General features: G+C 41.7%; 1 protein-coding gene across 12 annotated transcripts; it reads left to right on the top strand.

The window, feature by feature from the left end:
• On the top strand, positions 1-19,307 carry LOC137239416 (uncharacterized). Of its 12 annotated transcripts, none has more exons than XM_067764709.1 (9): positions 368-460; positions 2,687-2,911; positions 3,059-3,376; positions 3,460-3,594; positions 9,992-10,297; positions 10,358-10,390; positions 17,357-17,704; positions 18,061-18,544; positions 18,607-19,307. In XM_067764709.1, exons 3-8 carry the CDS (start codon positions 3,107-3,109, stop codon positions 18,460-18,462), a joined length of 1,494 nt encoding a protein of 497 aa, XP_067620810.1. In that variant the 5' UTR covers positions 368-460; positions 2,687-2,911; positions 3,059-3,106; the 3' UTR covers positions 18,463-18,544; positions 18,607-19,307. The 12 variants fall into 12 exon arrangements, with proteins under 12 accessions (XP_067620815.1, XP_067620810.1, XP_067620812.1 ...); XM_067764711.1 differs by lacking the exon at positions 368-460 and adding an exon at positions 471-485 and having other exon boundaries at positions 2,812-2,911; XM_067764707.1 differs by lacking the exon at positions 368-460 and adding an exon at positions 828-932.
• The last annotated feature ends 1,880 nt before the right edge of the window (positions 19,308-21,187 follow it).

Genomic DNA, 21,187 nt, shown 5'->3' with positions numbered 1-21,187 from the left:
TACACATACAAAAACTGCTAAGTTTTATGTTTCCATTCCATACCATTCGCACCAACACCAACAAACAGATTTTGACAATTTGAACAGGCATATTATAATTGAACCATGGAGACAATTGACGGCTTACTTCACCTCGTTATTCCAACATGCGCGCGTGTGTATTTTTGTGACAAAATTTATTTATATTTGTGAATTGTTGAAAAAAAGCCGCTATCAACAAAGGAGGCACGTGTATACAAAACAAATACTGTGAATCTATCGAGGCGCGTTCACCAAGAGTGGTAAGCATTTCGATTTTCGGACATATATTTTGAGTGGTTTCTGAAAACAGAAACGATTTGTACTCATTAACACATTGGGGCCAGCGCATCAGTGGAGCTCGCAAAAAGACTGCGCGCACTGTTACAACAACAACTGCACCCTTATGGTGTTTTTAGGCCGGATTTACATACAACGTTCTGTAACCTCGTGGTGAAGAAGCCGGAGTAATAATTTTTAAAAGGGGTCGACTGCTAATCTAACACCCCCCTTGGGTTATATACCCCCGGGCGGTGTGCCTGTCGTTGAAGGCGATTGAAAGACCCAACTGATTTAAGAGGTTATGTAGCGCAACCCTTAGGTCGGTTAAGACACTATTTGATAGGGTTAAGTTGTATGCAGTCAAGCTTAACGTGAAAACATGGTGCCATAAAGCGTGATTTGTGTTTGTCGTGATTTTGACCATGTAGTGTCAATTAAAATGACGGCTAAACGAAGGCTCTCTGTCAGGTGATTTGACACACATTTGTCAATATGTTGGCAATTTTTTCTTCGTTTGCCATGTACACAGCTGATTAAATACCAATTTTCTTAGAAAATTGTTGGTTTTGCAAATATCGTTGTCAAACATTGGAATAGAAATCAATAAAAATAAATGGTTTATTGAGACATCGGTATCAAATCCATTAATTAAATATTTATCATGTTCTATATCATAATTGGTAATAGTCTAGTTGAGGGGTCGACTGCTAATACGCTACCAAAAATATCAAGTGAGGTGTCAAAAAACGCGTATTAAACTCGAGAACAATAATCCGAAGGCGGAAAAGAAAAATTTTATCTCTGTCGGGAGATATTTGCAGTTGAAGTTGGCGATTTCCATGTGGTTGTTGTTGTGTTTGTACCCACAAAAAAAAATTGTGCATCACCGTGGCGGTAGCCACTGTTATACCACACACCCGGACTTGGCATGGCGTAGCCCAGGGTTATTTTTTATAAGCGCGGCCGAAGGCCGCCAACGCAGAAAGGTGTTCTGCGCAAAAATACTATGGATCCGACCCCCGGTTTCGGAGGTACCCGCGGGTCTTTTTTCGGTTTTTCGTTAATATCTTTTGAACACGTTAAAATATTTATTTTCCGCCTTCGGATTATTAATACTTATGTCAAGACGCGTCGTTTGACACCTCTCTCGATATTTTTGGTAGCGTATTAGCAGTCGACCCCTCAACTAGACTATTATCTCATAATTACATGTAAATTGTTTTGGTAATAGTCTAGTTGAGGGGTCGACTGCTAATACGCTACCAAAAATATCGAGAGAGGTGTCAAGAGACGCGTATTAATCTCGAGAACAATAATCCGAAAAGAAAAATAGAATAAAAGCGGAAAAGAAAAATTTTATCTCTGTCCAGAGATATTTGCAGTTGAAATTGGCGATTCTCATGTGGTTGTTGTTGTGTTGTACCCACGTGGCGGTAGCCACGGTTATACCACACACCCGGACTTGGCATGGCGTAGCCCAGGTTAATTTTTTATAAGCGCGACCGAAGGCCGCCAACGCAGAAAAGTGTCCTGCGCAAATATACTATGGATCCGACCCCCGGTTTTGGGGGTACCCGCGGGTCTTTTTTCGGTTTTTCGTTAATATCTTTTGAACGATTTAAAATTTTTATTTTCCGCCTTCGGATTATTAATACTGATGGTAATAGTCTAGTTGAGGGGTCGACTGCTAATACGCTACCAAAAATATCGAGAGAGGTGTAAAACGACGCGTCTTGACATCAGTATGGTAATAGTCTAGTTGAGGGGTCGACTGCTAATACGCTACCAAAAATATCGAGTGAGGTGTCAAAAGACGCGTATTAATCTCGAGAACAATAATCCGAAGGCGGAAAAGAAAAATTTTATCTGTGTCCGGAGATATTTGCAGTTGAAGTTGGCGATTTCCATGTGGTTGTTGTGTTCTTACCCACAAAAAAAATTATGCATCACCGTGGCGGTAGCCACGGTTATACCACACACCCGGACTTGGCATGGCGTAGCCCAGGGTTTTTTTTTTATAATCGCGGCCGAAGGTCGCCAACGCAGAAAGGTGTTCTGCGCAAAAATACTATGGATCCGACCCCCGGTTTTGGGGGTACCCGCGGGTCTTTTTTCGGTTTTTCGTTAATATCTTTTGAACGCGTTAAAATTTTTATTTTCCGCCTTCGGATTATTAATACTGATGTCAAGACGCGTCGTTTGACACCTCTCGATATTTTTGGTAGCGCATTAGCAGTCGACCCCTCAACTAGACTATTACCATACTGATGTCAAGACGCGTCGTTTTACACCTCTCTCGATATTTTTGGTAGCGTATTAGCAGTCGACCCCTCAACTAGACTATTACCGTTGTTTTTACACGATTCCATAACTAGGACGAATTTAGGCTTTGCCAAAATAAAAGAAGAGAACAAAATATTGAACAGAAATTTGGTTTGCGTAAAAGCAACTTCATGTTAAATCTATAGATATAATTTAAAATTTAAAACGTTTACCCGCCGCTCCGTATAGTAAAAACGTACAGTGAGATTTTTAAAAAAAGTTTGCCAGTTGTCATTTTGGTAAATTATCAGTAAAAGGAAAACCTAAAAACTATTGTGGAATAACTCAGGTAAACAGTAAAATATTTGGAATACTCACAATAGCCTGTTAAAAAGTTATTTTGATGAAAAATCAATTCCTCATAATAAAATAACTTGTTAACAAGCTTGCGTGGAAAGACATTTGATCCATAATAATTTAAATGCTTTCTTTGAAGGGTTACCTGATACGGACTGTGGAATCAAGTTGCACCTTGTTTTTACGTATGGATGAAATGGAAATAGCCGCCCCACCCACCTCAACAGGCAGCGCAATGAAAAAAAGAGTGCGAAAGCTGACGCAGAACTGGACGAACCACCTAACGACCAAATTAATCCGTGAGGTGAAGTCTAGAGAGGGCACCTGGAATCCTTCGTCCAAGCAGTACAAGGACAGAAATACAAGAGACGCGCTTTGGCAAGATATTGCATTAGCAATGAAAATGCCCAGATCCGAGGTGTCGGCAAAATGGAACAGCCTTCGCTGCTCTTTTCGCGTAAGTTTGGCTGTTACACTCTATTAATTAAATTAAAGTGGCTTATAACAATAATACTTATTAGTTCTTGTCACAAAATTTAGGCGGCATTTAATAAAATGGGACAGACCCAAAGTGGACCAAAAGCAACAATTACACTATTAAACCCTTTGCATACATCCCTTATATTTTTAGAGCCGTTGCTGCATAGTGAAGCGTCAACACCAAACCTGAAAAACGTGAGTAAATGCTGAATTGCAATACTAAAACTAACAAGTAAGGAAGGCTATGTTCGGGTGTAACCGAAGATTACCTACTCAGCTGAGAGCTTTGGAGACAAAATAAGGGAAAATCACCATGTAGGAAAATTAACCTAGGGTAACCCTAGCTTCCCCAGCGGGTAAGGGGGTCAGAATATACCCGCGGTAGGTATGCCTGTCGTAAGAGACAACTAAAATACCAGATTCAAGGGGTGTGTAGCGCAACCCTTCAGGTTGCCAGCGCAATATATAGCTTCTCCAAACCCAATTGTCAACCTGTACCTATCCGCGGCGAATCCTGTTTCACTAACAGACGAGGCTCTGGCGACCCCAAGCTCCTCATGGAACTTGGGGGTGGGGAGGGAGGGGATGGCCTGAAGGTTTAATGTGGCGACATAAATCGTTCCCGAGATGGTCGGGCTAGCACCTTAATGGTGCTGTGGTACCGGAGCGTACCGGATCTGTACCCGGAAGAGGACCATCACATCGATAACACTCCCCAAAGCCTTCGGGGAGCAACCTTATCGCTACAACAACAACAACATTAACCTAGGGTAACCCTGGAATGTGTTTGTATGACATGGGTATCAAATGTAATAGATTAAAGAGTATTTTAAAAGGGAGTGGGCCATAGTTCTATAGGTGGACGCGTACGATAAAAAGGGGGTGGCCCTTAGTTGTATATGTATTTAAAAGGGAGTGGCCCTTAGGTGTATATGTGAAGGCGTTTTCGAGATATCGACCAAAATGTGGACCAGGGTGACCCTGAACATCATCTGTCGGGTACCGCTAATTTATTTATATATGTAATACCACGAACAGTATTCCTGCCAAGGCTCCAAGGGCTTTTGATTTCGCCCTGCAGAACTTTTTCATTTCTTCTACTTAATATGGTAGGTGTCACACCCATTTTACAAAGATTTTTGAAAAGTTATATTTTGCGTCAAAAAACCAATCAAATCACCATTTTTGATCCCTTGTTTCGTATTTGGTATAGAATTATGGCATTTTTTCATTTTTCGAAATTTTCAATATCGAAAAAGTGGGCGTGGTCATATTTGAATTTCGCCCATTTTTACCAAAAAAGTTAGTTCAGATAAGTACGTGAACTAAGTTTAGTAAAGATATATCGATTTTTCTCAAGTTATCGTGTTAATGGCCGAGCGGAAGGACAGACGGTCGACTGTGTATAAAAACTGGGCGTGGCTTCAACCGATTTCGCCCATTTTCATAGAAAACAGTTATCGTCATAGAATCTATGCTCCTACCAAATTCCACAAGGATTGGTAAATTTTTGTTCGACTTATGGCATTAAAAATATTCTAGACAAATTAAATGAAAAAGGGCGGAGCCACGCCCATTTAAAATTTTCTTTTATTTTTGTATTTTATTGCACCATATCATTACTGGAGTTGAATTTTGACATTATTTACTTATATACAGTAAAAATATTCAATTTTTTGTTAAAATTTGACTTAAAAAAATTTCTTTTTAAAAGTGGGCGTGTTGTTGTTGCTGTTGTAGCAATGCTCGCCCCACCTAATAGCCGCGACCGATCACAAATTGTCATCAATATCCTCTAACGGGAGTCCAAGGAAACTTGCCGTTTCAACAGGGGTGGACCATAAGGAAAGGGGTGTTAGAGGCGTTGGTTCCACATTACAATTAAAGAGATGGTTGGTGTCATGTGGGGACACATTGCAAGCAGGGCATACATTTTGTATGTCGGGGTTGATTCTGGATAGGTAAGAGTTTAACCTGTTACAGTATCCAGAACGAAGTTGAGCAAGAGTGAAACGCGTTTCCCTGGGGAGTATGCGTTCCTCTTCTGCGAGTTCTGGATATTTTTCTTCAAGTACTGTATTCACCGAGCAATTCCCGACATAAAGGTCCGACGCCTGTCTATGGAGTTCACCAATGACCTGCTTGTGTTTTTCCGCTTCATACGGCTGGGTTCTCAGGTGCCGTATTTCCTCAAAATGCTTACGGAGATGACTCCTTAGGCCCCTAGGCGGTGCTGGTTCGTCAATCAGATGTCTGTTGGGATGCCCAGGTTTCTGGATATTCAACAGAAACTGTTTGGTCAGCATCTCATTTCTCTCCCTGATGGGGAGTATTCTCGCTTCATTATGCAGATGGTGTTCTGGGGACATAAGAAGACAGCCCGTGGCGATTCTGAGAGCAGTATTTTGACAGGCCTGTAGTTTCTTCCAGTGGGTGGTTTTTAGGCTTGGCGACCATATGGGTGACGCGTAGCACGTAATCGGCTGGCTAATTGCTTTGTATGTGGTCAAGAGCGTTTCTTTATCTTTTCCCCAGGTACTGCCAGCAAGGGATTTGAGGATTTTATTACGGCTCTGAATTCTTGGAACAATTGCGGTTGCGTGCGCACCAAAATGTAGATCCTGATCAAACGTCACAACCAAGATTTTGGGGTGTAGGACAGTCGGTAGCGTAGTGCCATCGACGTGGATGTTCAATATGGTCGACATTTGGGGCGTCCATGTTGTAAATAAGGTCGCGGAAGATTTAGTCGGTGACAATGCCAGGTTTCGCGAGGCGAAAAAACTGGAGAGATCAAGGAGATAGCCGTTTATTTTATTGCATAGCTCATCGATCTTTGGGCCTGGGCCTGTGGCCATTATTGTGCAGTCATCGGCGTAGGAAACGATTGTGACTCCTTCCGGTGGTGAAGGTAGCTTAGATATGTAGAAATTAAACAAAAGCGGGGATAGGACACCACCCTGTGGCACCCCTTGTTTAATTCTCCTTTGTTTTGATGTTTCGTTTCTGAATTGCACCGATGCCCGCCGACCACCCAGATATTTTGCGGTCCACCTTTTAAGACATAGGGGAAGGGTAGACCCTTCCAGGTCTTGCAGTAACGAGCCATGGTTGACCGTATCAAAAGCTTTTGATAGGTCTAACGCTACGAGTACTGTTCTATGGTGGGGGTATTGATTCAAACCGCAATTTATCTGGGTGCTAATGACATTTAGCGCGGAGGTAGTGCTATGGAGTTTTCTGAAGCCATGCTGATGAGGGGCTAGCTGCAAATGTGCTTGGAAATAAGGGAGCAAAATGGCTTCAAGCGTCTTTGCCACTGGCGATAGGAGAGATATCGGACGATATGACTCACCTACGTTAGCTGGTTTCCCAGGCTTTAGTAGCGGGACCACCTTGGCCATTTTCCCTTTCTCGGGTATGACAAAGGTGGAAAGAGACAGGTTGAAGACATGCGCTAAATATTTGAAACCCTCTTTCCCTAGGTTTTTAAGCATCGGCATGGCTATGCCGTCGGGGCCCACTGCTTTGGATGGTTTAGCGCGACCAATGGCGTCCTCAACCTCTCTAGCGGTGATGGTAATTGGTGACGCGCTGAGTTTGTGTTTATGTGCGTGTCTATTGGCTCTCCGTCTATCTTTGTCGACCGTAGGATGCATTATATATTGTCGGCAGAAAGCGCTCGCGCATTTTTTCGCATCCGACAGCACCTTATCGCCAAAGGCGATGGAAACTTTTTCTTTGTGCTTAGTCGGATTCGATAGGGACTTTACGGTGGACCAAAGTTTACCTACACCGGTAGAGAGGTTACAACCTCTTAGGTGCTCTTCCCATTTCGCCCGCTTGTGTTCGTCCACAAGCAATCTGATGCGTTGGTTTATATCCCTTATTTGGGGGTCGCCTGGATCAAGCTGTCTTATAAGGTCGCGTTCCCTCGCTAAGCTCGCGGCCTCCGCCGGGAAGTGGGGCCGGATTTCGGAAATTCTCCCGGCGGGAATTAAATGTGCCGAGGCGGATTCAATGACCTTACGGAAGGCACGCTCCCCTTGGCGGGCATCAGTCGGGATAGGGAGGGCAGCAAAGCTGCTGTCTGTTGCAGATTTCTATTCTTCCCACTTTCCTTTTTTGAAGTTTATGAAAGTGCGTTTTTCGGTGACGATGAAGTCGGCGGTACGCTCGCACGAAATAAGTATGGGCAGGTGGTCGGATGCCAATGTTACCATCGGTTGCCAGGTGACGCAGTTTACGAGTTCTGCGCTCACGATTGAGATATCTGGCGAGCTATGACAGCTTCCTACCATACGTGTGGGGGCGTCTCCGTTTATTGTGCAGAACGTCGTTTCGTCTATTTGATCCGCCAACATCTCACCCCTACTGTCCGCCCGCAAGTTTGAATGCCATAGGTCGTGATGGGCATTGAAATCGCCTAAGATAATGCGATTGTTGCCAGTGAGTAAGGCCTCGATATTAGGGCGGTATCCACTGGGGCAACAGGTGACAGGAGGGATGTAGATGTTGATGATTTCTAGATTTGCATCGCCTGACCGGACAGATAGGCCTTGACGTTCTAAGACATTGTCACTGCGGTCGATGCCAGGATCAAATATATGATATTGCACAGAGTGGTGTATAATAAATGCGAGGCCGCCTCCATTTCCGCTCTCGCGGTCTTTCCTGTGGACATTATAACCAGAGCAGGTCTGCAATGCAGATCTCGCTGTGAGTTTAGTCTCTTGAATCGCAGCAATGCGGATGTTGTGCCGCTTCATGAAATCGACTATCACCGTAATCTTCCCAGTTAGTCCATTACAGTTGAACTGCAGAATTCTGAAGTGCATGAGGGGTGACGCCGCCACTAGGGGTAAGTGAGGGGTGACTACGCCTATGTTGTGGAAGGCCAGGACGCAATTGCTGTTGTGGCCTTGGGACTGGGCGCCCTTGGGCAAGCATTGGGGTACCCGGATGATTTGGGTTTGCGACCTGGCAACATGGCGCGATGAAACCCGTCGAGGGGTTGCCGTCGCGGAGACCAGAACATCTAGGAAAGTGGCACCACCCAAGGCAGGAGCTGCATTGAGCGGATGTCGCAAACCTATATATTCTGTGCTGGCAGACGGTGCAAACGGAGGCAGGGACTAAGAGTCTGTTTCCCTGACCTGCACGATTGCTGCCAGAAAAGAGGGGGGGAGAAGAAGACGGGGGCAGGGGCTGATGATCAGCATTGCTACCAGCTCTACTACGAAGGTAGTAGTTATGAGTGGTATCAGCTGTTTGAGTTGTTGGCGCCGTGGGGCGCGAGCAGCAGCGGGTACTTGTTGTGGCTTGCTGAGCAGCGAAGCTGCTGGAAGGTAGTGGGGATACGCTTAGGCGTAGACTACGGGACGCCCTTGGGCGTGAGCAGCAAGGAGCCACAAAAGATTTATAAAAGTTACGTGGACGTCGGGTTTTGGGATCAAGCCCAGAACAACCTGTCCGATGCAACCATCCCTTGCACGAGACACACTGAACAGAGTATGACCGTCCTAAAAAGATTCTTTTCTGGCAAATGCAGCAAAACCATTTCTCAGGACCGGGGTCAGGAGACGGACCCGGATTGGGTTCGATACCTTCCCGGAGTAAGAGAATATGTAGCAGTCCTGCTGCAAGGAGCTGCTGGGAGGATGACAATTTGTGGGAGGGACGAAACAAATTAAATGGGGTCACACTGAAATGACAGTCCTTGGCCGGGAAAAATCCCGAGTCGCTCCGGTACATAGAACCGACTGCCTTGGGAAGCGCCGTGGGCGTGTTCTTAATCCGATTTTTTAATTTTTATTTAGCACATATATAGTAATAGTAGTAACGTTCCTGCCAAATTTCATCATGATATCTTCAACGACTGCCAAATTACAGCTTGCAAAACTCTTAAATTACCTTCTTTTAAAAGTGGGCGGTGCCACGCCCATTGTCCAAAGTTTTACTAATTTTATATTCTGCGTCATAAGGTCAACCCACCTACCAAGTTTCACCGCTTTATCCGTCTTTGGTACTGAATTATCGCGTTTTTCGGTTTTTCGAAATTTTCGATATCGAAAAAGTGAGCGTGGTTATGGTCCGATATCGTTCATTTTAAATAGAGATCTGAGCTGAGTGCCCAGGAACCTACATACCAAATTTCATCAAGATACCTCAAAATTTACTCAAGTTATCGTGTTAACGGACAGACGGACGGACGGACATGGCTCAATCAAATTTTTTTTCGATACTGATGATTTTGATATATGGAAGTCTATATCTATCTCGATTCCTTTATACCTGTACAACCAACCGTTATCCAATCAAAGTTAATATACTCTGTGTGCAAAGCACGCTAAGTATAAAAATATATGTATGGACGTTAAGGCGTATTTGTAATGGACTTTTGACCATCCTTTGCGTTTGGCAGATAAGTTCAATATATGATTGAGGTTCAGTCTTGCCAAACAAAGTTATTGAAACGTGTAGGGAAATGAGACTTGCGCCTATTGCTGTAAAACTTCATGAAGCTGTTTCAGATATCGAACTAAACGCAATGACTATTATTCATTCATCAATATGTTTTATTTAAATTCAGAAAAGCCAAGACCCATTATTAGCACCCTCTTCTGAGCACACTTCTAAAGAATGTTCTCCGACACCATCACCGTCCAAACCCAAGCGCCGCAAATTTGATGATTGCGAGGACGATGCTTACGCCAAACATGTTGAGAAATGCTCAGAATCTGTAAGTGCCACTACAAAATGTGATCCTTGGGATGATGTTGGACAATTCGTTGCCTCGAATGGACGTTTGTGGGAAGCAGAAAATCCGCAATATGCTAAAGAATTTAAAACTAAGATCTATGAACTTGTGTGCCGATATCAAAGGCGCTTAACAGAGGTAAATGCTTACACAGCAATCCAAATATGAATGCCCGTACTAATATTTGTTCTTCTTCAGGTGTACCCGGTTTATTCAACGGAATATCTGCAGGTCTATAAAGCAGAGTTTCTTTTAGAATAACTGTTTGTGTAACGTATTTATATAAGTTATAAGCAACCCAAAAATGTGTTTAATATTCTTCATTGTCAATAAATTACGTGACGCGACTAAGGAGCGGCGCGGGTTTAGACCAGCGTTGTTGTTGTTGTTGTAGCGATAAGGTTACTCCTCGAAGGCCCCGGGGAGCGTTATCGATGTGATGTTCCTTTGCCGGATACAGATCCGGTACGCTCTGGTCACACAGCACCATTAAGGTACTAGCCCGACCATCTCGGGAACGCCCGCGTAATACTCTAGTGTGGCCGCAAGCAACCCCCAGCGGGTTAGGGCGCTTAGAGTATATACCCGCGGCAGGTACGCCTGTTGCAGCTAAGACTCTGGCGACCCCAAGATCGTCATAGAACTAGGGTGTGAGAGGGTGCTATTGTTTAGATGGTTCAATATGGTCATATTAAATCGTTCCCATGATGGTCAGCCTTGTACTTGATGCTTTTGATCGGAAACTACCGGATCTAAAACCGGCAATGGAACGTCAAGATCGATAACTCGATAACACTCCCCTAACCTTTCTGATATCGTCTTTATCGCTACAACAACAGCAACAACAGGTCACACAGGAGGGGGGGGGAGGGTGTGGATCGGGGGTCCAAAAGCGGCAAAATGAGCGTCACGTAATTTATGCATCGCCCCAAGTATAATTTTGGTTCCGGAACGTACTGAAACTATATTTGATAAGACCATAAAACCCTCAGAGCGAATCGCACAACAACAACAACTTTATTTATTATAAATAAAAAAGCATGGAATAAATCATGTAACGGGTGTTATAGTTCAATTTTCTTCATGTGACTGATGTATCTATCACGTACATTTCGTAAGGTTGTCGATCCGTCATGTTGTTGTTGTAGCAGTGCTTCGCCCCATTCAATAGGTGTGACCGATCACAAATTGGCATCAATATTCTCTAACGGGAGTCCAAGGAAACTTGCTGTTTCAACAGGGGTGGACCATAATGAGAAGGGTGTTAGAGGCGTTGGTTCCACATTACAATTGAAGAGATGGTTGGTGTCATATGGGGACACATTGCAAGCAGGGCATACATTTTGTATGTCGGGGTTGATTCTGGATAGGTAAGAGTTTAACCTGTTACAGTATCCAGATCCGTCATCGTATGTGACGATTCGAACTCAGATATAGTTGCAATGATGTAATTGCGGTTTGCACAATACATCAACGTGGAGTAAAACATTGCTCCATCTCGGCTACCGTTTTGCAAACGTTTGCTTTTTGTCGTTTCTCAAAACTGTTGTTGTTTTTATTTTTATTTTCGGCCTTTCAAAAGTTATATCAAGAAGAATTTCTCAAAACTTGTTTGAAAACACCTTTTTTCAGAATTCGGTTGAAGAACGCCCTTTATTAGACTTTTCTGAAATGAATTCTGTGTTAGGGCGTTTTTGAATAAGATTTAGGGAAGGGCGCAGTTGAAAACATTCTGTGATAGAATTTTCTAAAAGCAAATTTAGAGATAGCTGATATAGCACGATGCTCCTCTCGTATGTTTTTTTAATTAAAAAAAAAAAAAAACAGACAAAAAAAAATTGGTTTAATTTACGAGACTATAAATTTATATAAAATACCCTATACCTATTTTGTTGACTTTATTAGCTCTAACATTGATTTCGTCGAAGCTAAAGAGCTCTGATGCTATTTTTATTTAGGCTTTATCGAAATTATCCACTGCCTTTCTGTGGTGATTACGAAATTCAATCCAAATTATCGGAACTCGGGAGGTTCGACGAAATTAATATAATATATCTTCTTTATATTATTTATAATAAAAATATATATAAAAATCACGTGTCACATTGTTTGTCCGCGATGGACTCCTAAACTACTGAGTCGATTTTGAATTTGTTTTGCACCCCGTGTGTAGTTTGATCTAACTTGAAATATAGGATAGGTTATATCTCAGTTTATAGTCGCAATATTATTTTATTGCAATTTTTTTTAAATGTTTATACGTAATAATAAAATGGTGGTACTTCGGTGTAATTGGTTGGTGTTTAATTAAACAACGTGCTTATCAATAAAAAATATAGCGAATGATATCAAGTATAGCACATCACCAGGCCCGTCGAGATGGGGGGGGGGGGGGGGGGGGGGGGGGGGGGGGAGGGGAATGGGGGGATTACCCCCAGGCCCGGGGTTCTGAGGGGGGCCGCGGCTTAGAGGTACTAAGACATTTTTTTAAATTCGGGAGAGTTTAGTTGTTCCATGTGCAATTTTTAAGCCGAATGTCAAAAGCAGCGAATATCTGCATTTCGCTTTAATATTATAGAGAAGTGTGAAAAATAAAAATCTATATATAAAAGGAAAGGCTAAAATGTGTATTAGTTGGTCGCCGGTGTTTGAAGAGATGCGTCGGTCGATTTTGTTCAAGCTTTCACACAAGTTGCGTATACCCCACGCGGTGGTTATCACATAGCTTTGGTTGCGATCGACGTACAAGGTCTAGAAATATAGGCCGAAAAATGGACCCGGGTAGCCCTAGAATGTGTGGGTAATATAGATAGCAAATAAAATCCGTTGCTAAGAGCTCTAAAGTAATTTGCATTGTGATATTCGATTTAGTCCCATCAAACTGGCAAAACTGATAAATGAGCTGCTCAGTGCACACATCGATTAACTCCACTTTTTGAAAAATCTTAAATTTAAGTGTCAAAGCCCTTGGTATAGTCTTAACTTCTTATATTTATAGTAACTTTCCTGAATAATAAACATTAGCACCGTTAAATGGCAAATTTTTTTCGCCATTGAATAGTAATTTATTTCAGAAGCCATTTCGATTAACTCCATACTCTAACGTAAATCGTTTCAGTAACGCTGTATCTGTTCTGGCCGTGCATCGACGCTTATTTGTTTTTAAACAGCCGAAGATGCTCTCTCCCTCTCAATAATATTTTGTAACGAATATCGCATCGATAAAACAGATAAAAAGAAGCACAATGCAAACGATAGTATAGCAGTTGTAGGGTTATCTACTTTATTTAAATACACTATTTTTTATACTCAGCGTGCTTTGCACATAGGGTATATTAACTTTGATTGGAAAACGGTTGGTTGTACAGGTATAAAGGAATCGAGATAGATATAGACTTCCATATATCAAAATCAGCAGTGTCGAAAAAAAAATTTGATTCAGCCATGTCCGTCCGTCCGTCTGTTTGTCCGTTAACACGATAACTTGGGTAAATATTGAGATATCTTCACCAAATTTGGTACAGGAGTTTATCTGTACCCAGAATAGACTGGTATTGAAAATGAGCGAAATCGAATGATAACCACGCCCACTTTTTATATATAACATTTGGGAAACACAAAAAAACCTGATTATTTAGTAAATAATATACCTAGAATGCTGAAATTTGACATGTGGACTGATATTGAAACTCTTGATAAAAATTAGAAAAAATGTTTAAAGTGGGCGTGGCACCGCCCACTTGTGATAAAATAAATTTTACAAATATTATTAATCATAAATCAAAAATCGTTAAACCTATCGTAACAAAATTCGGCAGAGAGGTTTCCTTTACTATAAGGAATACTTTGAAGAAAAATTAACGAAATCGGTTAAGGACCACGCCCACTTTTATATAAATGATTTTTAAAAGGGTCGTGGACGAATAAAATAAGCTATATCTTTGCAAAAAAGAGCTTTATAGAAATGGTATTTCATTTCCCAAGTGGATTTATAATAATAAATAGGAAAAACTTCAAATTTAAAAAAAATGGGCGTGGCACCGCCCTTTTTATGACTAAGCAATTTTCTATGTTTCGGGAGCCATAACTCGAAGAAAAATTAACATATCGTAATGAAATTGTGTACACATATTTTCCTTATAGCAGAAAATATTTCTAGTAAAAATGGACGGGATCGGTTAAAGACCACGGCAACTTAGATATAAAACAAATTTAAAAGGGTCGTAGGCAAGAATAATAAGCTATAACTTAGCAAAAAATAGTTTTGAATCAATGATATTTCACTTATCAAGTTTTATTGTAAGAGGAAATGTGGAGACATTTCTTTTTAAACGGGCGGTGCCACGTGTTATGTAGAAAAGTAATTTATCTGAAATGAAATGTACAATTGAAGCTCACGCTGAGTATATAATATTCGGTTACTCCCGAACTTAGACACCTTTACTTGTTTTATTTACCGTTAGATGAAAGCAATTATGCATTCTACATTATATATTTGAATTCATATTATCAGAGGAATTTTTAAAAACAATACACATTACATCATCGTGTTTCTCAACTTTTCGTTTTATGGAGTTAATCGAAGTGTGCACTGAGCGGCTCAAATATGCATGCGAAGCCGAAATAAAGACATGAATTAATAATACCCACATACCTATTTATATACGTCCTATGCGATTTGCCTGAAATTTGGTATATAAATTTGACTATATTAGTATTTACGAACCTTTTTTCCGGGAAGTAGACCAGAGACGGACTGGGACTGGGATTAGAACTAGGACTGGGACTGAGACTTTGAGTTGGACTAGGACTGGGACTGGGACAAAACCCATACCACCCTCTGGGACAGGCAATAAGGGAGGAAAAAGAATGGGAAGAACTTGATAGAAGAGAGAAGGAGACTGAGAAAGAGATAGAATGAAAGGAAGATGGAGATAGATGATGCGAAAAAGACGGAGGGAGGAGTGAATAAAAGGATTAGGAAAAAGAGGGGGGGGGGGGCAGAGTTGGACGGAAAAAGGTTTTTAAAATGTATGTAGATAGGCCAAATTTAGGGCAGAACAACAAATTTATATAAAATACCCTTTATCTATTTTGTTGACTTTATGAGCTCTAACATTGATTTCGTCGAAGGTAAAGAGCTCTGCTGCTATTTATTTAGGCTTTATCGAAATTATCCACTGCCTTTCTGTGGTGGTTACGAAATTCAATCCAAATTATCGGAACTCGGGAGGTTCGACGAAATTAATATAATATATCTTCTTTATATGATTTTTATATATATCACATTGTTTGTCCGCGATGGACTCCTAAACTACTGAACCGATTTTGAATTTGTTTTGCACCCCGTGTGTAGTTTGATCTAACTTGAAATATAGGATAGGTTATATCTCAGTTTATAGTCGCAATATTATTTTATTGCAAATTATTTGTCTATTATTTGACAGACAATTATCTATTAGCATCAAATGATGCTTATGTATGGCGACATCTGTTGACTTGATTCAGAAAGTATTATTTTAATAACATCACCACCTGTTGCTGAGGTGAAATTCAATCGTCATTAATTTTTAAATTTTTGGTGTTGGCATAACCGGACACGAGTTACTGAAGTATATTATTTGTATCCTCTTTGTTTTTTGTTAAAAACTCTTTAATTAAAAGATATATATGTAAGTATTATATTATTAAATTTGCTATTCATCAAATCACACTGTATTATAGATGTAATTTGATGGATCTAAATGAATTATCGATCGATTTAGTATCTCCTCAAATCAATGTGCTATAATAGAATGTTTTTCAATTTTTTTTTTAATTTTTTTCAGTCAAATGCCACCGAAAAAATCTGACCTCAACAATGCGCGGAGCAGAAACGGACGACGCAAACGTGTTGAAAGAGCTCATCTTTCGGCAGAACAAATCGCAGCAAGAAATGCAGCTCAAAGACTCAGGGCAGCAGAGGCTCGTGCACACGAGTCTCAAGAACAGCGTGATAAACGTCTGCGACAGGTGCGACAGACTTCTGCAAGAATAAGAGCGACAAGAATAAGAGCGGTACGAGAACTAAATTAAATTCAAATTAAAAGTATTTATAATTCAAAATAATAAATATTTTTGTTAAAGATTTAAAACAAACTGCCCTACCTACCGCATTTATAAGTTTAAGTGTCACATGTTATTTACTAATAACTTTGTAGTATACTTATTTGTTACAAACTTGAATGAAGAAGCTACAGGCCTGCCAAAATACTGCTCTCAGAACCGCCACGGGCTGTCTCCTTATGTCCCCAGAACACGATCTATATAATGAGGCGAAAATACTGCCCATCAGGGAGAGAAATGAGATGCTAACCAAACAGTTCCTGTTGAATACCCAGAAATCTGGGCAACCCAACAGACATCTGATTGATGAGCCAACACCGCCTAGGGGCTTAAGGAGTCATCTCCGCAAGCGTTATGAGGAAATACGGCACCTGAGAAGTCAGCCGTATAAAGCAAAAAAACACAAGCAGGTCCTCAGTGAACTCCACAAACAGGCGTCGGACTTTTATGCCAGGAATTGCCCGGTGAATCCAGTACTCAAAGAACAGTACCCAAAACTTGCGGAAGAGGAACGCATACTCCCCAGGGAAACGCGAGTCACTCTAGCTCAACTTCGTTCTGGATACTGTAACAAGCTAAACTCTTACCTATCCAGAATCAACCCCGACATACAAAATTTATGCCCCGCTTGCAATGTGTCTCCACATAACACCAACCATCTATCCAATTGTAATGTGGAACCAACGCCTCTAACACCCCTCACATTATGGTCAACCCCTGTTGAAACGGCAAGTTTCCTTGGACTCCCGTTAGAGGATATTGCTGACAATTTGTGATCGGTCGCACCTATTGGGTGGGGCGAAGCACTGCTACAACAACAACAACAAACGTGAAAAAAAATAAATTTTCTATTTAATTCTTTTGTATTTTTTATTTTTTTTTTTGCTTAATATCAACTATACGGCAATTTTGATCAAACGTGTCCCTTTCACAAGAAAATTGCGTAGAAAATATGAACATTCCAGAAAAATTAATAATTAGAACCCTTTACGCGTATGACCGTTCATATTCATAATTCAGACAGGACAATGTCTGTCGGGTCAGCTAGTATAAGATATAATAAAATAAATAAAAAAAAAAATATCTTTACAGTTATCGAACATGAAAAAGGTCAATGCCGTTAAATTTCTGGAATGCTACGAACAGCACCCATGTTTATGGGATCCTAGAAACAAATTTTATAAACACCCCCAGCATAGGACAACAGCTCTAAACGCTATGATCGATGAACTAAAACTCGGTATTTCGATCGAGGAACTGAAGCAGAGAATAAGAAGCTTGCGTACAATGTACACCAGGGAGTTTGGAAAAATAATTGCCTCTAAAGAAAGTGGTGTTGAAACCAATGATGTATACGTCCCGAGGGTGGCTTGGTTTAAGGTTGCTGATCGCTTTTTGAAAGCTGTTATAGAAGGGAAGCCCTCATCAAATTCAAATATGGTAAATTAACTTTCCTTTTTGGGTCTTTTAATATTGTAGGTAGGTAGGTAGGTTTATATTGTTTCGATTCAGCCCGGATTAGGGCCGCTTTCATCTCCGGTCAGCGCTAACAGTTAAATTTAATTACTAATCGCACAATTACCTTCTATTAAAGTGCCGGCCACCGTTAACCGGAGATGACCCGCTCGCAGCCATTTGTGAAGAACATATAACGCGTGAGTTTTCCAAAAAAAAAAAAATAGGAGACTACATAATGTATTTGAAGTCTTTTTTTAATTTTTACTACTCTTCTGTGATTTTTTTGAACATAAAATGAAAACAATGAGGTGTTTTTTATTTTGAATCTTTTATTACAGGCGCATAAAATCCAAAGCAGTGCAAATAGAAGGGAAAGCGAGGCATTCTACTTCGGCGGTCAAAGTAACTCCCAACCAAATGTACCTGATGAGTTTGATACGTTTGGAGCCCATGTGGCGCAGCAGCTCCGATATATGCCGTTAGATCAGGCAATTGCTTCGCAGGCATACATTACAAATTTTTTGGCACGAAGGAGGTTAGCTATTTTAGGATCAGATGGACTTAACATTTCCCGTCCAGAGAGCTCAGTATCTGGAAAATACTCGGCACAAAACTCCACAACAACTATGGATATGTACGAAAATGAGGACTATTTTGATAATGCCTTCTTTATAAATGATGATGAGATAGAAGTGGAAACTAAAGTGGAACCTCAAGAAGAAGGTGGACTATTTATTTAAAACAATAACAAACGACAAGAAAGCCACAATCAAAAGTCAATAGCCCTTCAGTATCTGCATATAACACAGCCACTTGCTATAGGTGTGCAAGTTTAATGTATATCTTTACTTCATACTACGACTAATTTACTTTATTTTTTACAGGACCGATATGTAACGAAAATACCGTAGCTTCAGCAACATTTGCTTTGAAACTACTAAAAACACTACACGATGTGAAACAATACGTTGAGCTGCCATTACAAACTGATGACATATGCTGTATAGAATTAGATAAGCACTTTTATATACATATATCGCACACTAACTACAAAAGAGTCCAACTTGAAAAATGTAAATGCTCAGGAGAGCAGAAAAACGGTTTATGTGAAAACGTATGTAATGTTATACTGAAATCCAGTTTAACAAAGAAGGAGACCTTCATTATAAAATGAATTGACGAAATTTTGTTGTAATTATTTGTTTACGGGCAAAATATATAAAAATAAAAAAATAAATGTAAGGCGCGATAACCTCCGAAGAGATCTAAGGCCGAGCTTCTCTTCCAATTTGCGTCGTGCTCCTCTTAATTTTTCCCTACAAATTGGCCGGACGGGACCTACATGTTTTATGCCGACTCCGAACGGCATCTGCAAGGCAGATGAGTTTTCACTGAGAGCTTTTCATGGCAGAAATACAATCGGAGCGCTTGCCAGACACTGCCGAGGGGCGACCCCGCTTAGAAAAATTTTCTTCTAATTGAAAAATCTTATTTCTAAAATTTTGATGTTGCTTTGCCCGGGAGTTGAACCCAGGGCATACGGTGTGATAGGCGGAGCACGCTACCATCACACCACGGTGGCCGCACTGGCAAAATATATAGCAATTTTTGTGGGGGCGTCTCCGTTTATTGTGCAGAACGTCGTTTCGTCTATTTGATCCGCCAACATCTCACCCCTACTGTCCGCCCGCAAGTTTGAATGCCATAGGTCGTGATGGGCATTGAAATCGCCTAAGATAATGCGATTGTTGCCAGTGAGTAAGGCCTCGATATTAGGGCGGTATCCACTGGGGCAACAGGTGACAGGAGGGATGTAGATGTTGATGATTTCTAGATTTGCATCGCCTGACCGGACAGATAGGCCTTGACGTTCTAAGACATTGTCACTGCGGTCGATGCCAGGATCAAATATATGATATTGCACAGAGTGGTGTATAATAAATGCGAGGCCGCCTCCATTTCCGCTCTCGCGGTCTTTCCTGTGGACATTATAACCAGAGCAGGTCTGCAATGCAGATCTCGCTGTGAGTTTAGTCTCTTGAATCGCAGCAATGCGGATGTTGTGCCGCTTCATGAAATCGACTATCACCGTAATCTTCCCAGTTAGTCCATTACAGTTGAACTGCAGAATTCTGAAGTGCATGAGGGGTGACGCCGCCACTAGGGGTAAGTGAGGGGTGACTACGCCTATGTTGTGGAAGGCCAGGACGCAATTGCTGTTGTGGCCTTGGGACTGGGCGCCCTTGGGCAAGCATTGGGGTACCCGGATGATTTGGGTTTGCGACCTGGCAACATGGCGCGATGAAACCCGTCGAGGGGTTGCCGTCGCGGAGACCAGAACATCTAGGAAAGTGGCACCACCCAAGGCAGGAGCTGCATTGAGCGGATGTCGCAAACCTATATATTCTGTGCTGGCAGACGGTGCAAACGGAGGCAGGGACTAAGAGTCTGTTTCCCTGACCTGCACGATTGCTGCCAGAAAAGAGGGGGGGAGAAGAAGACGGGGGCAGGGGCTGATGATCAGCATTGCTACCAGCTCTACTACGAAGGTAGTAGTTATGAGTGGTATCAGCTGTTTGAGTTGTTGGCGCCGTGGGGCGCGAGCAGCAGCGGGTACTTGTTGTGGCTTGCTGAGCAGCGAAGCTGCTGGAAGGTAGTGGGGATACGCTTAGGCGTAGACTACGGGACGCCCTTGGGCGTGAGCAGCAAGGAGCCACAAAAGATTTATAAAAGTTACGTGGACGTCGGGTTTTGGGATCAAGCCCAGAACAACCTGTCCGATGCAACCATCCCTTGCACGAGACACACTGAACAGAGTATGACCGTCCTAAAAAGATTCTTTTCTGGCAAATGCAGCAAAACCATTTCTCAGGACCGGGGTCAGGAGACGGACCCGGATTGGGTTCGATACCTTCCCGGAGTAAGAGAATATGTAGCAGTCCTGCTGCAAGGAGCTGCTGGGAGGATGACAATTTGTGGGAGGGACGAAACAAATTAAATGGGGTCACACTGAAATGACAGTCCTTGGCCGGGAAAAATCCCGAGTCGCTCCGGTACATAGAACCGACTGCCTTGGGAAGCGCCGTGGGCGTGTTCTTAATCCGATTTTTTAATTTTTATTTAGCACATATATAGTAATAGTAGTAACGTTCCTGCCAAATTTCATCATGATATCTTCAACGACTGCCAAATTACAGCTTGCAAAACTCTTAAATTACCTTCTTTTAAAAGTGGGCGGTGCCACGCCCATTGTCCAAAGTTTTACTAATTTTATATTCTGCGTCATAAGGTCAACCCACCTACCAAGTTTCACCGCTTTATCCGTCTTTGGTACTGAATTATCGCGTTTTTCGGTTTTTCGAAATTTTCGATATCGAAAAAGTGAGCGTGGTTATGGTCCGATATCGTTCATTTTAAATAGAGATCTGAGCTGAGTGCCCAGGAACCTACATACCAAATTTCATC

The sequence above is a fragment of the Eurosta solidaginis genome, chromosome 2 (assembly GCF_040869045.1).
Source record: "Eurosta solidaginis isolate ZX-2024a chromosome 2, ASM4086904v1, whole genome shotgun sequence".
NCBI lineage: Eukaryota > Metazoa > Arthropoda > Insecta > Diptera > Tephritidae > Eurosta > Eurosta solidaginis.
Note: the sequence above shows the minus strand (reverse complement) of the source record. Positions and strands in the feature narration are given on the sequence as shown.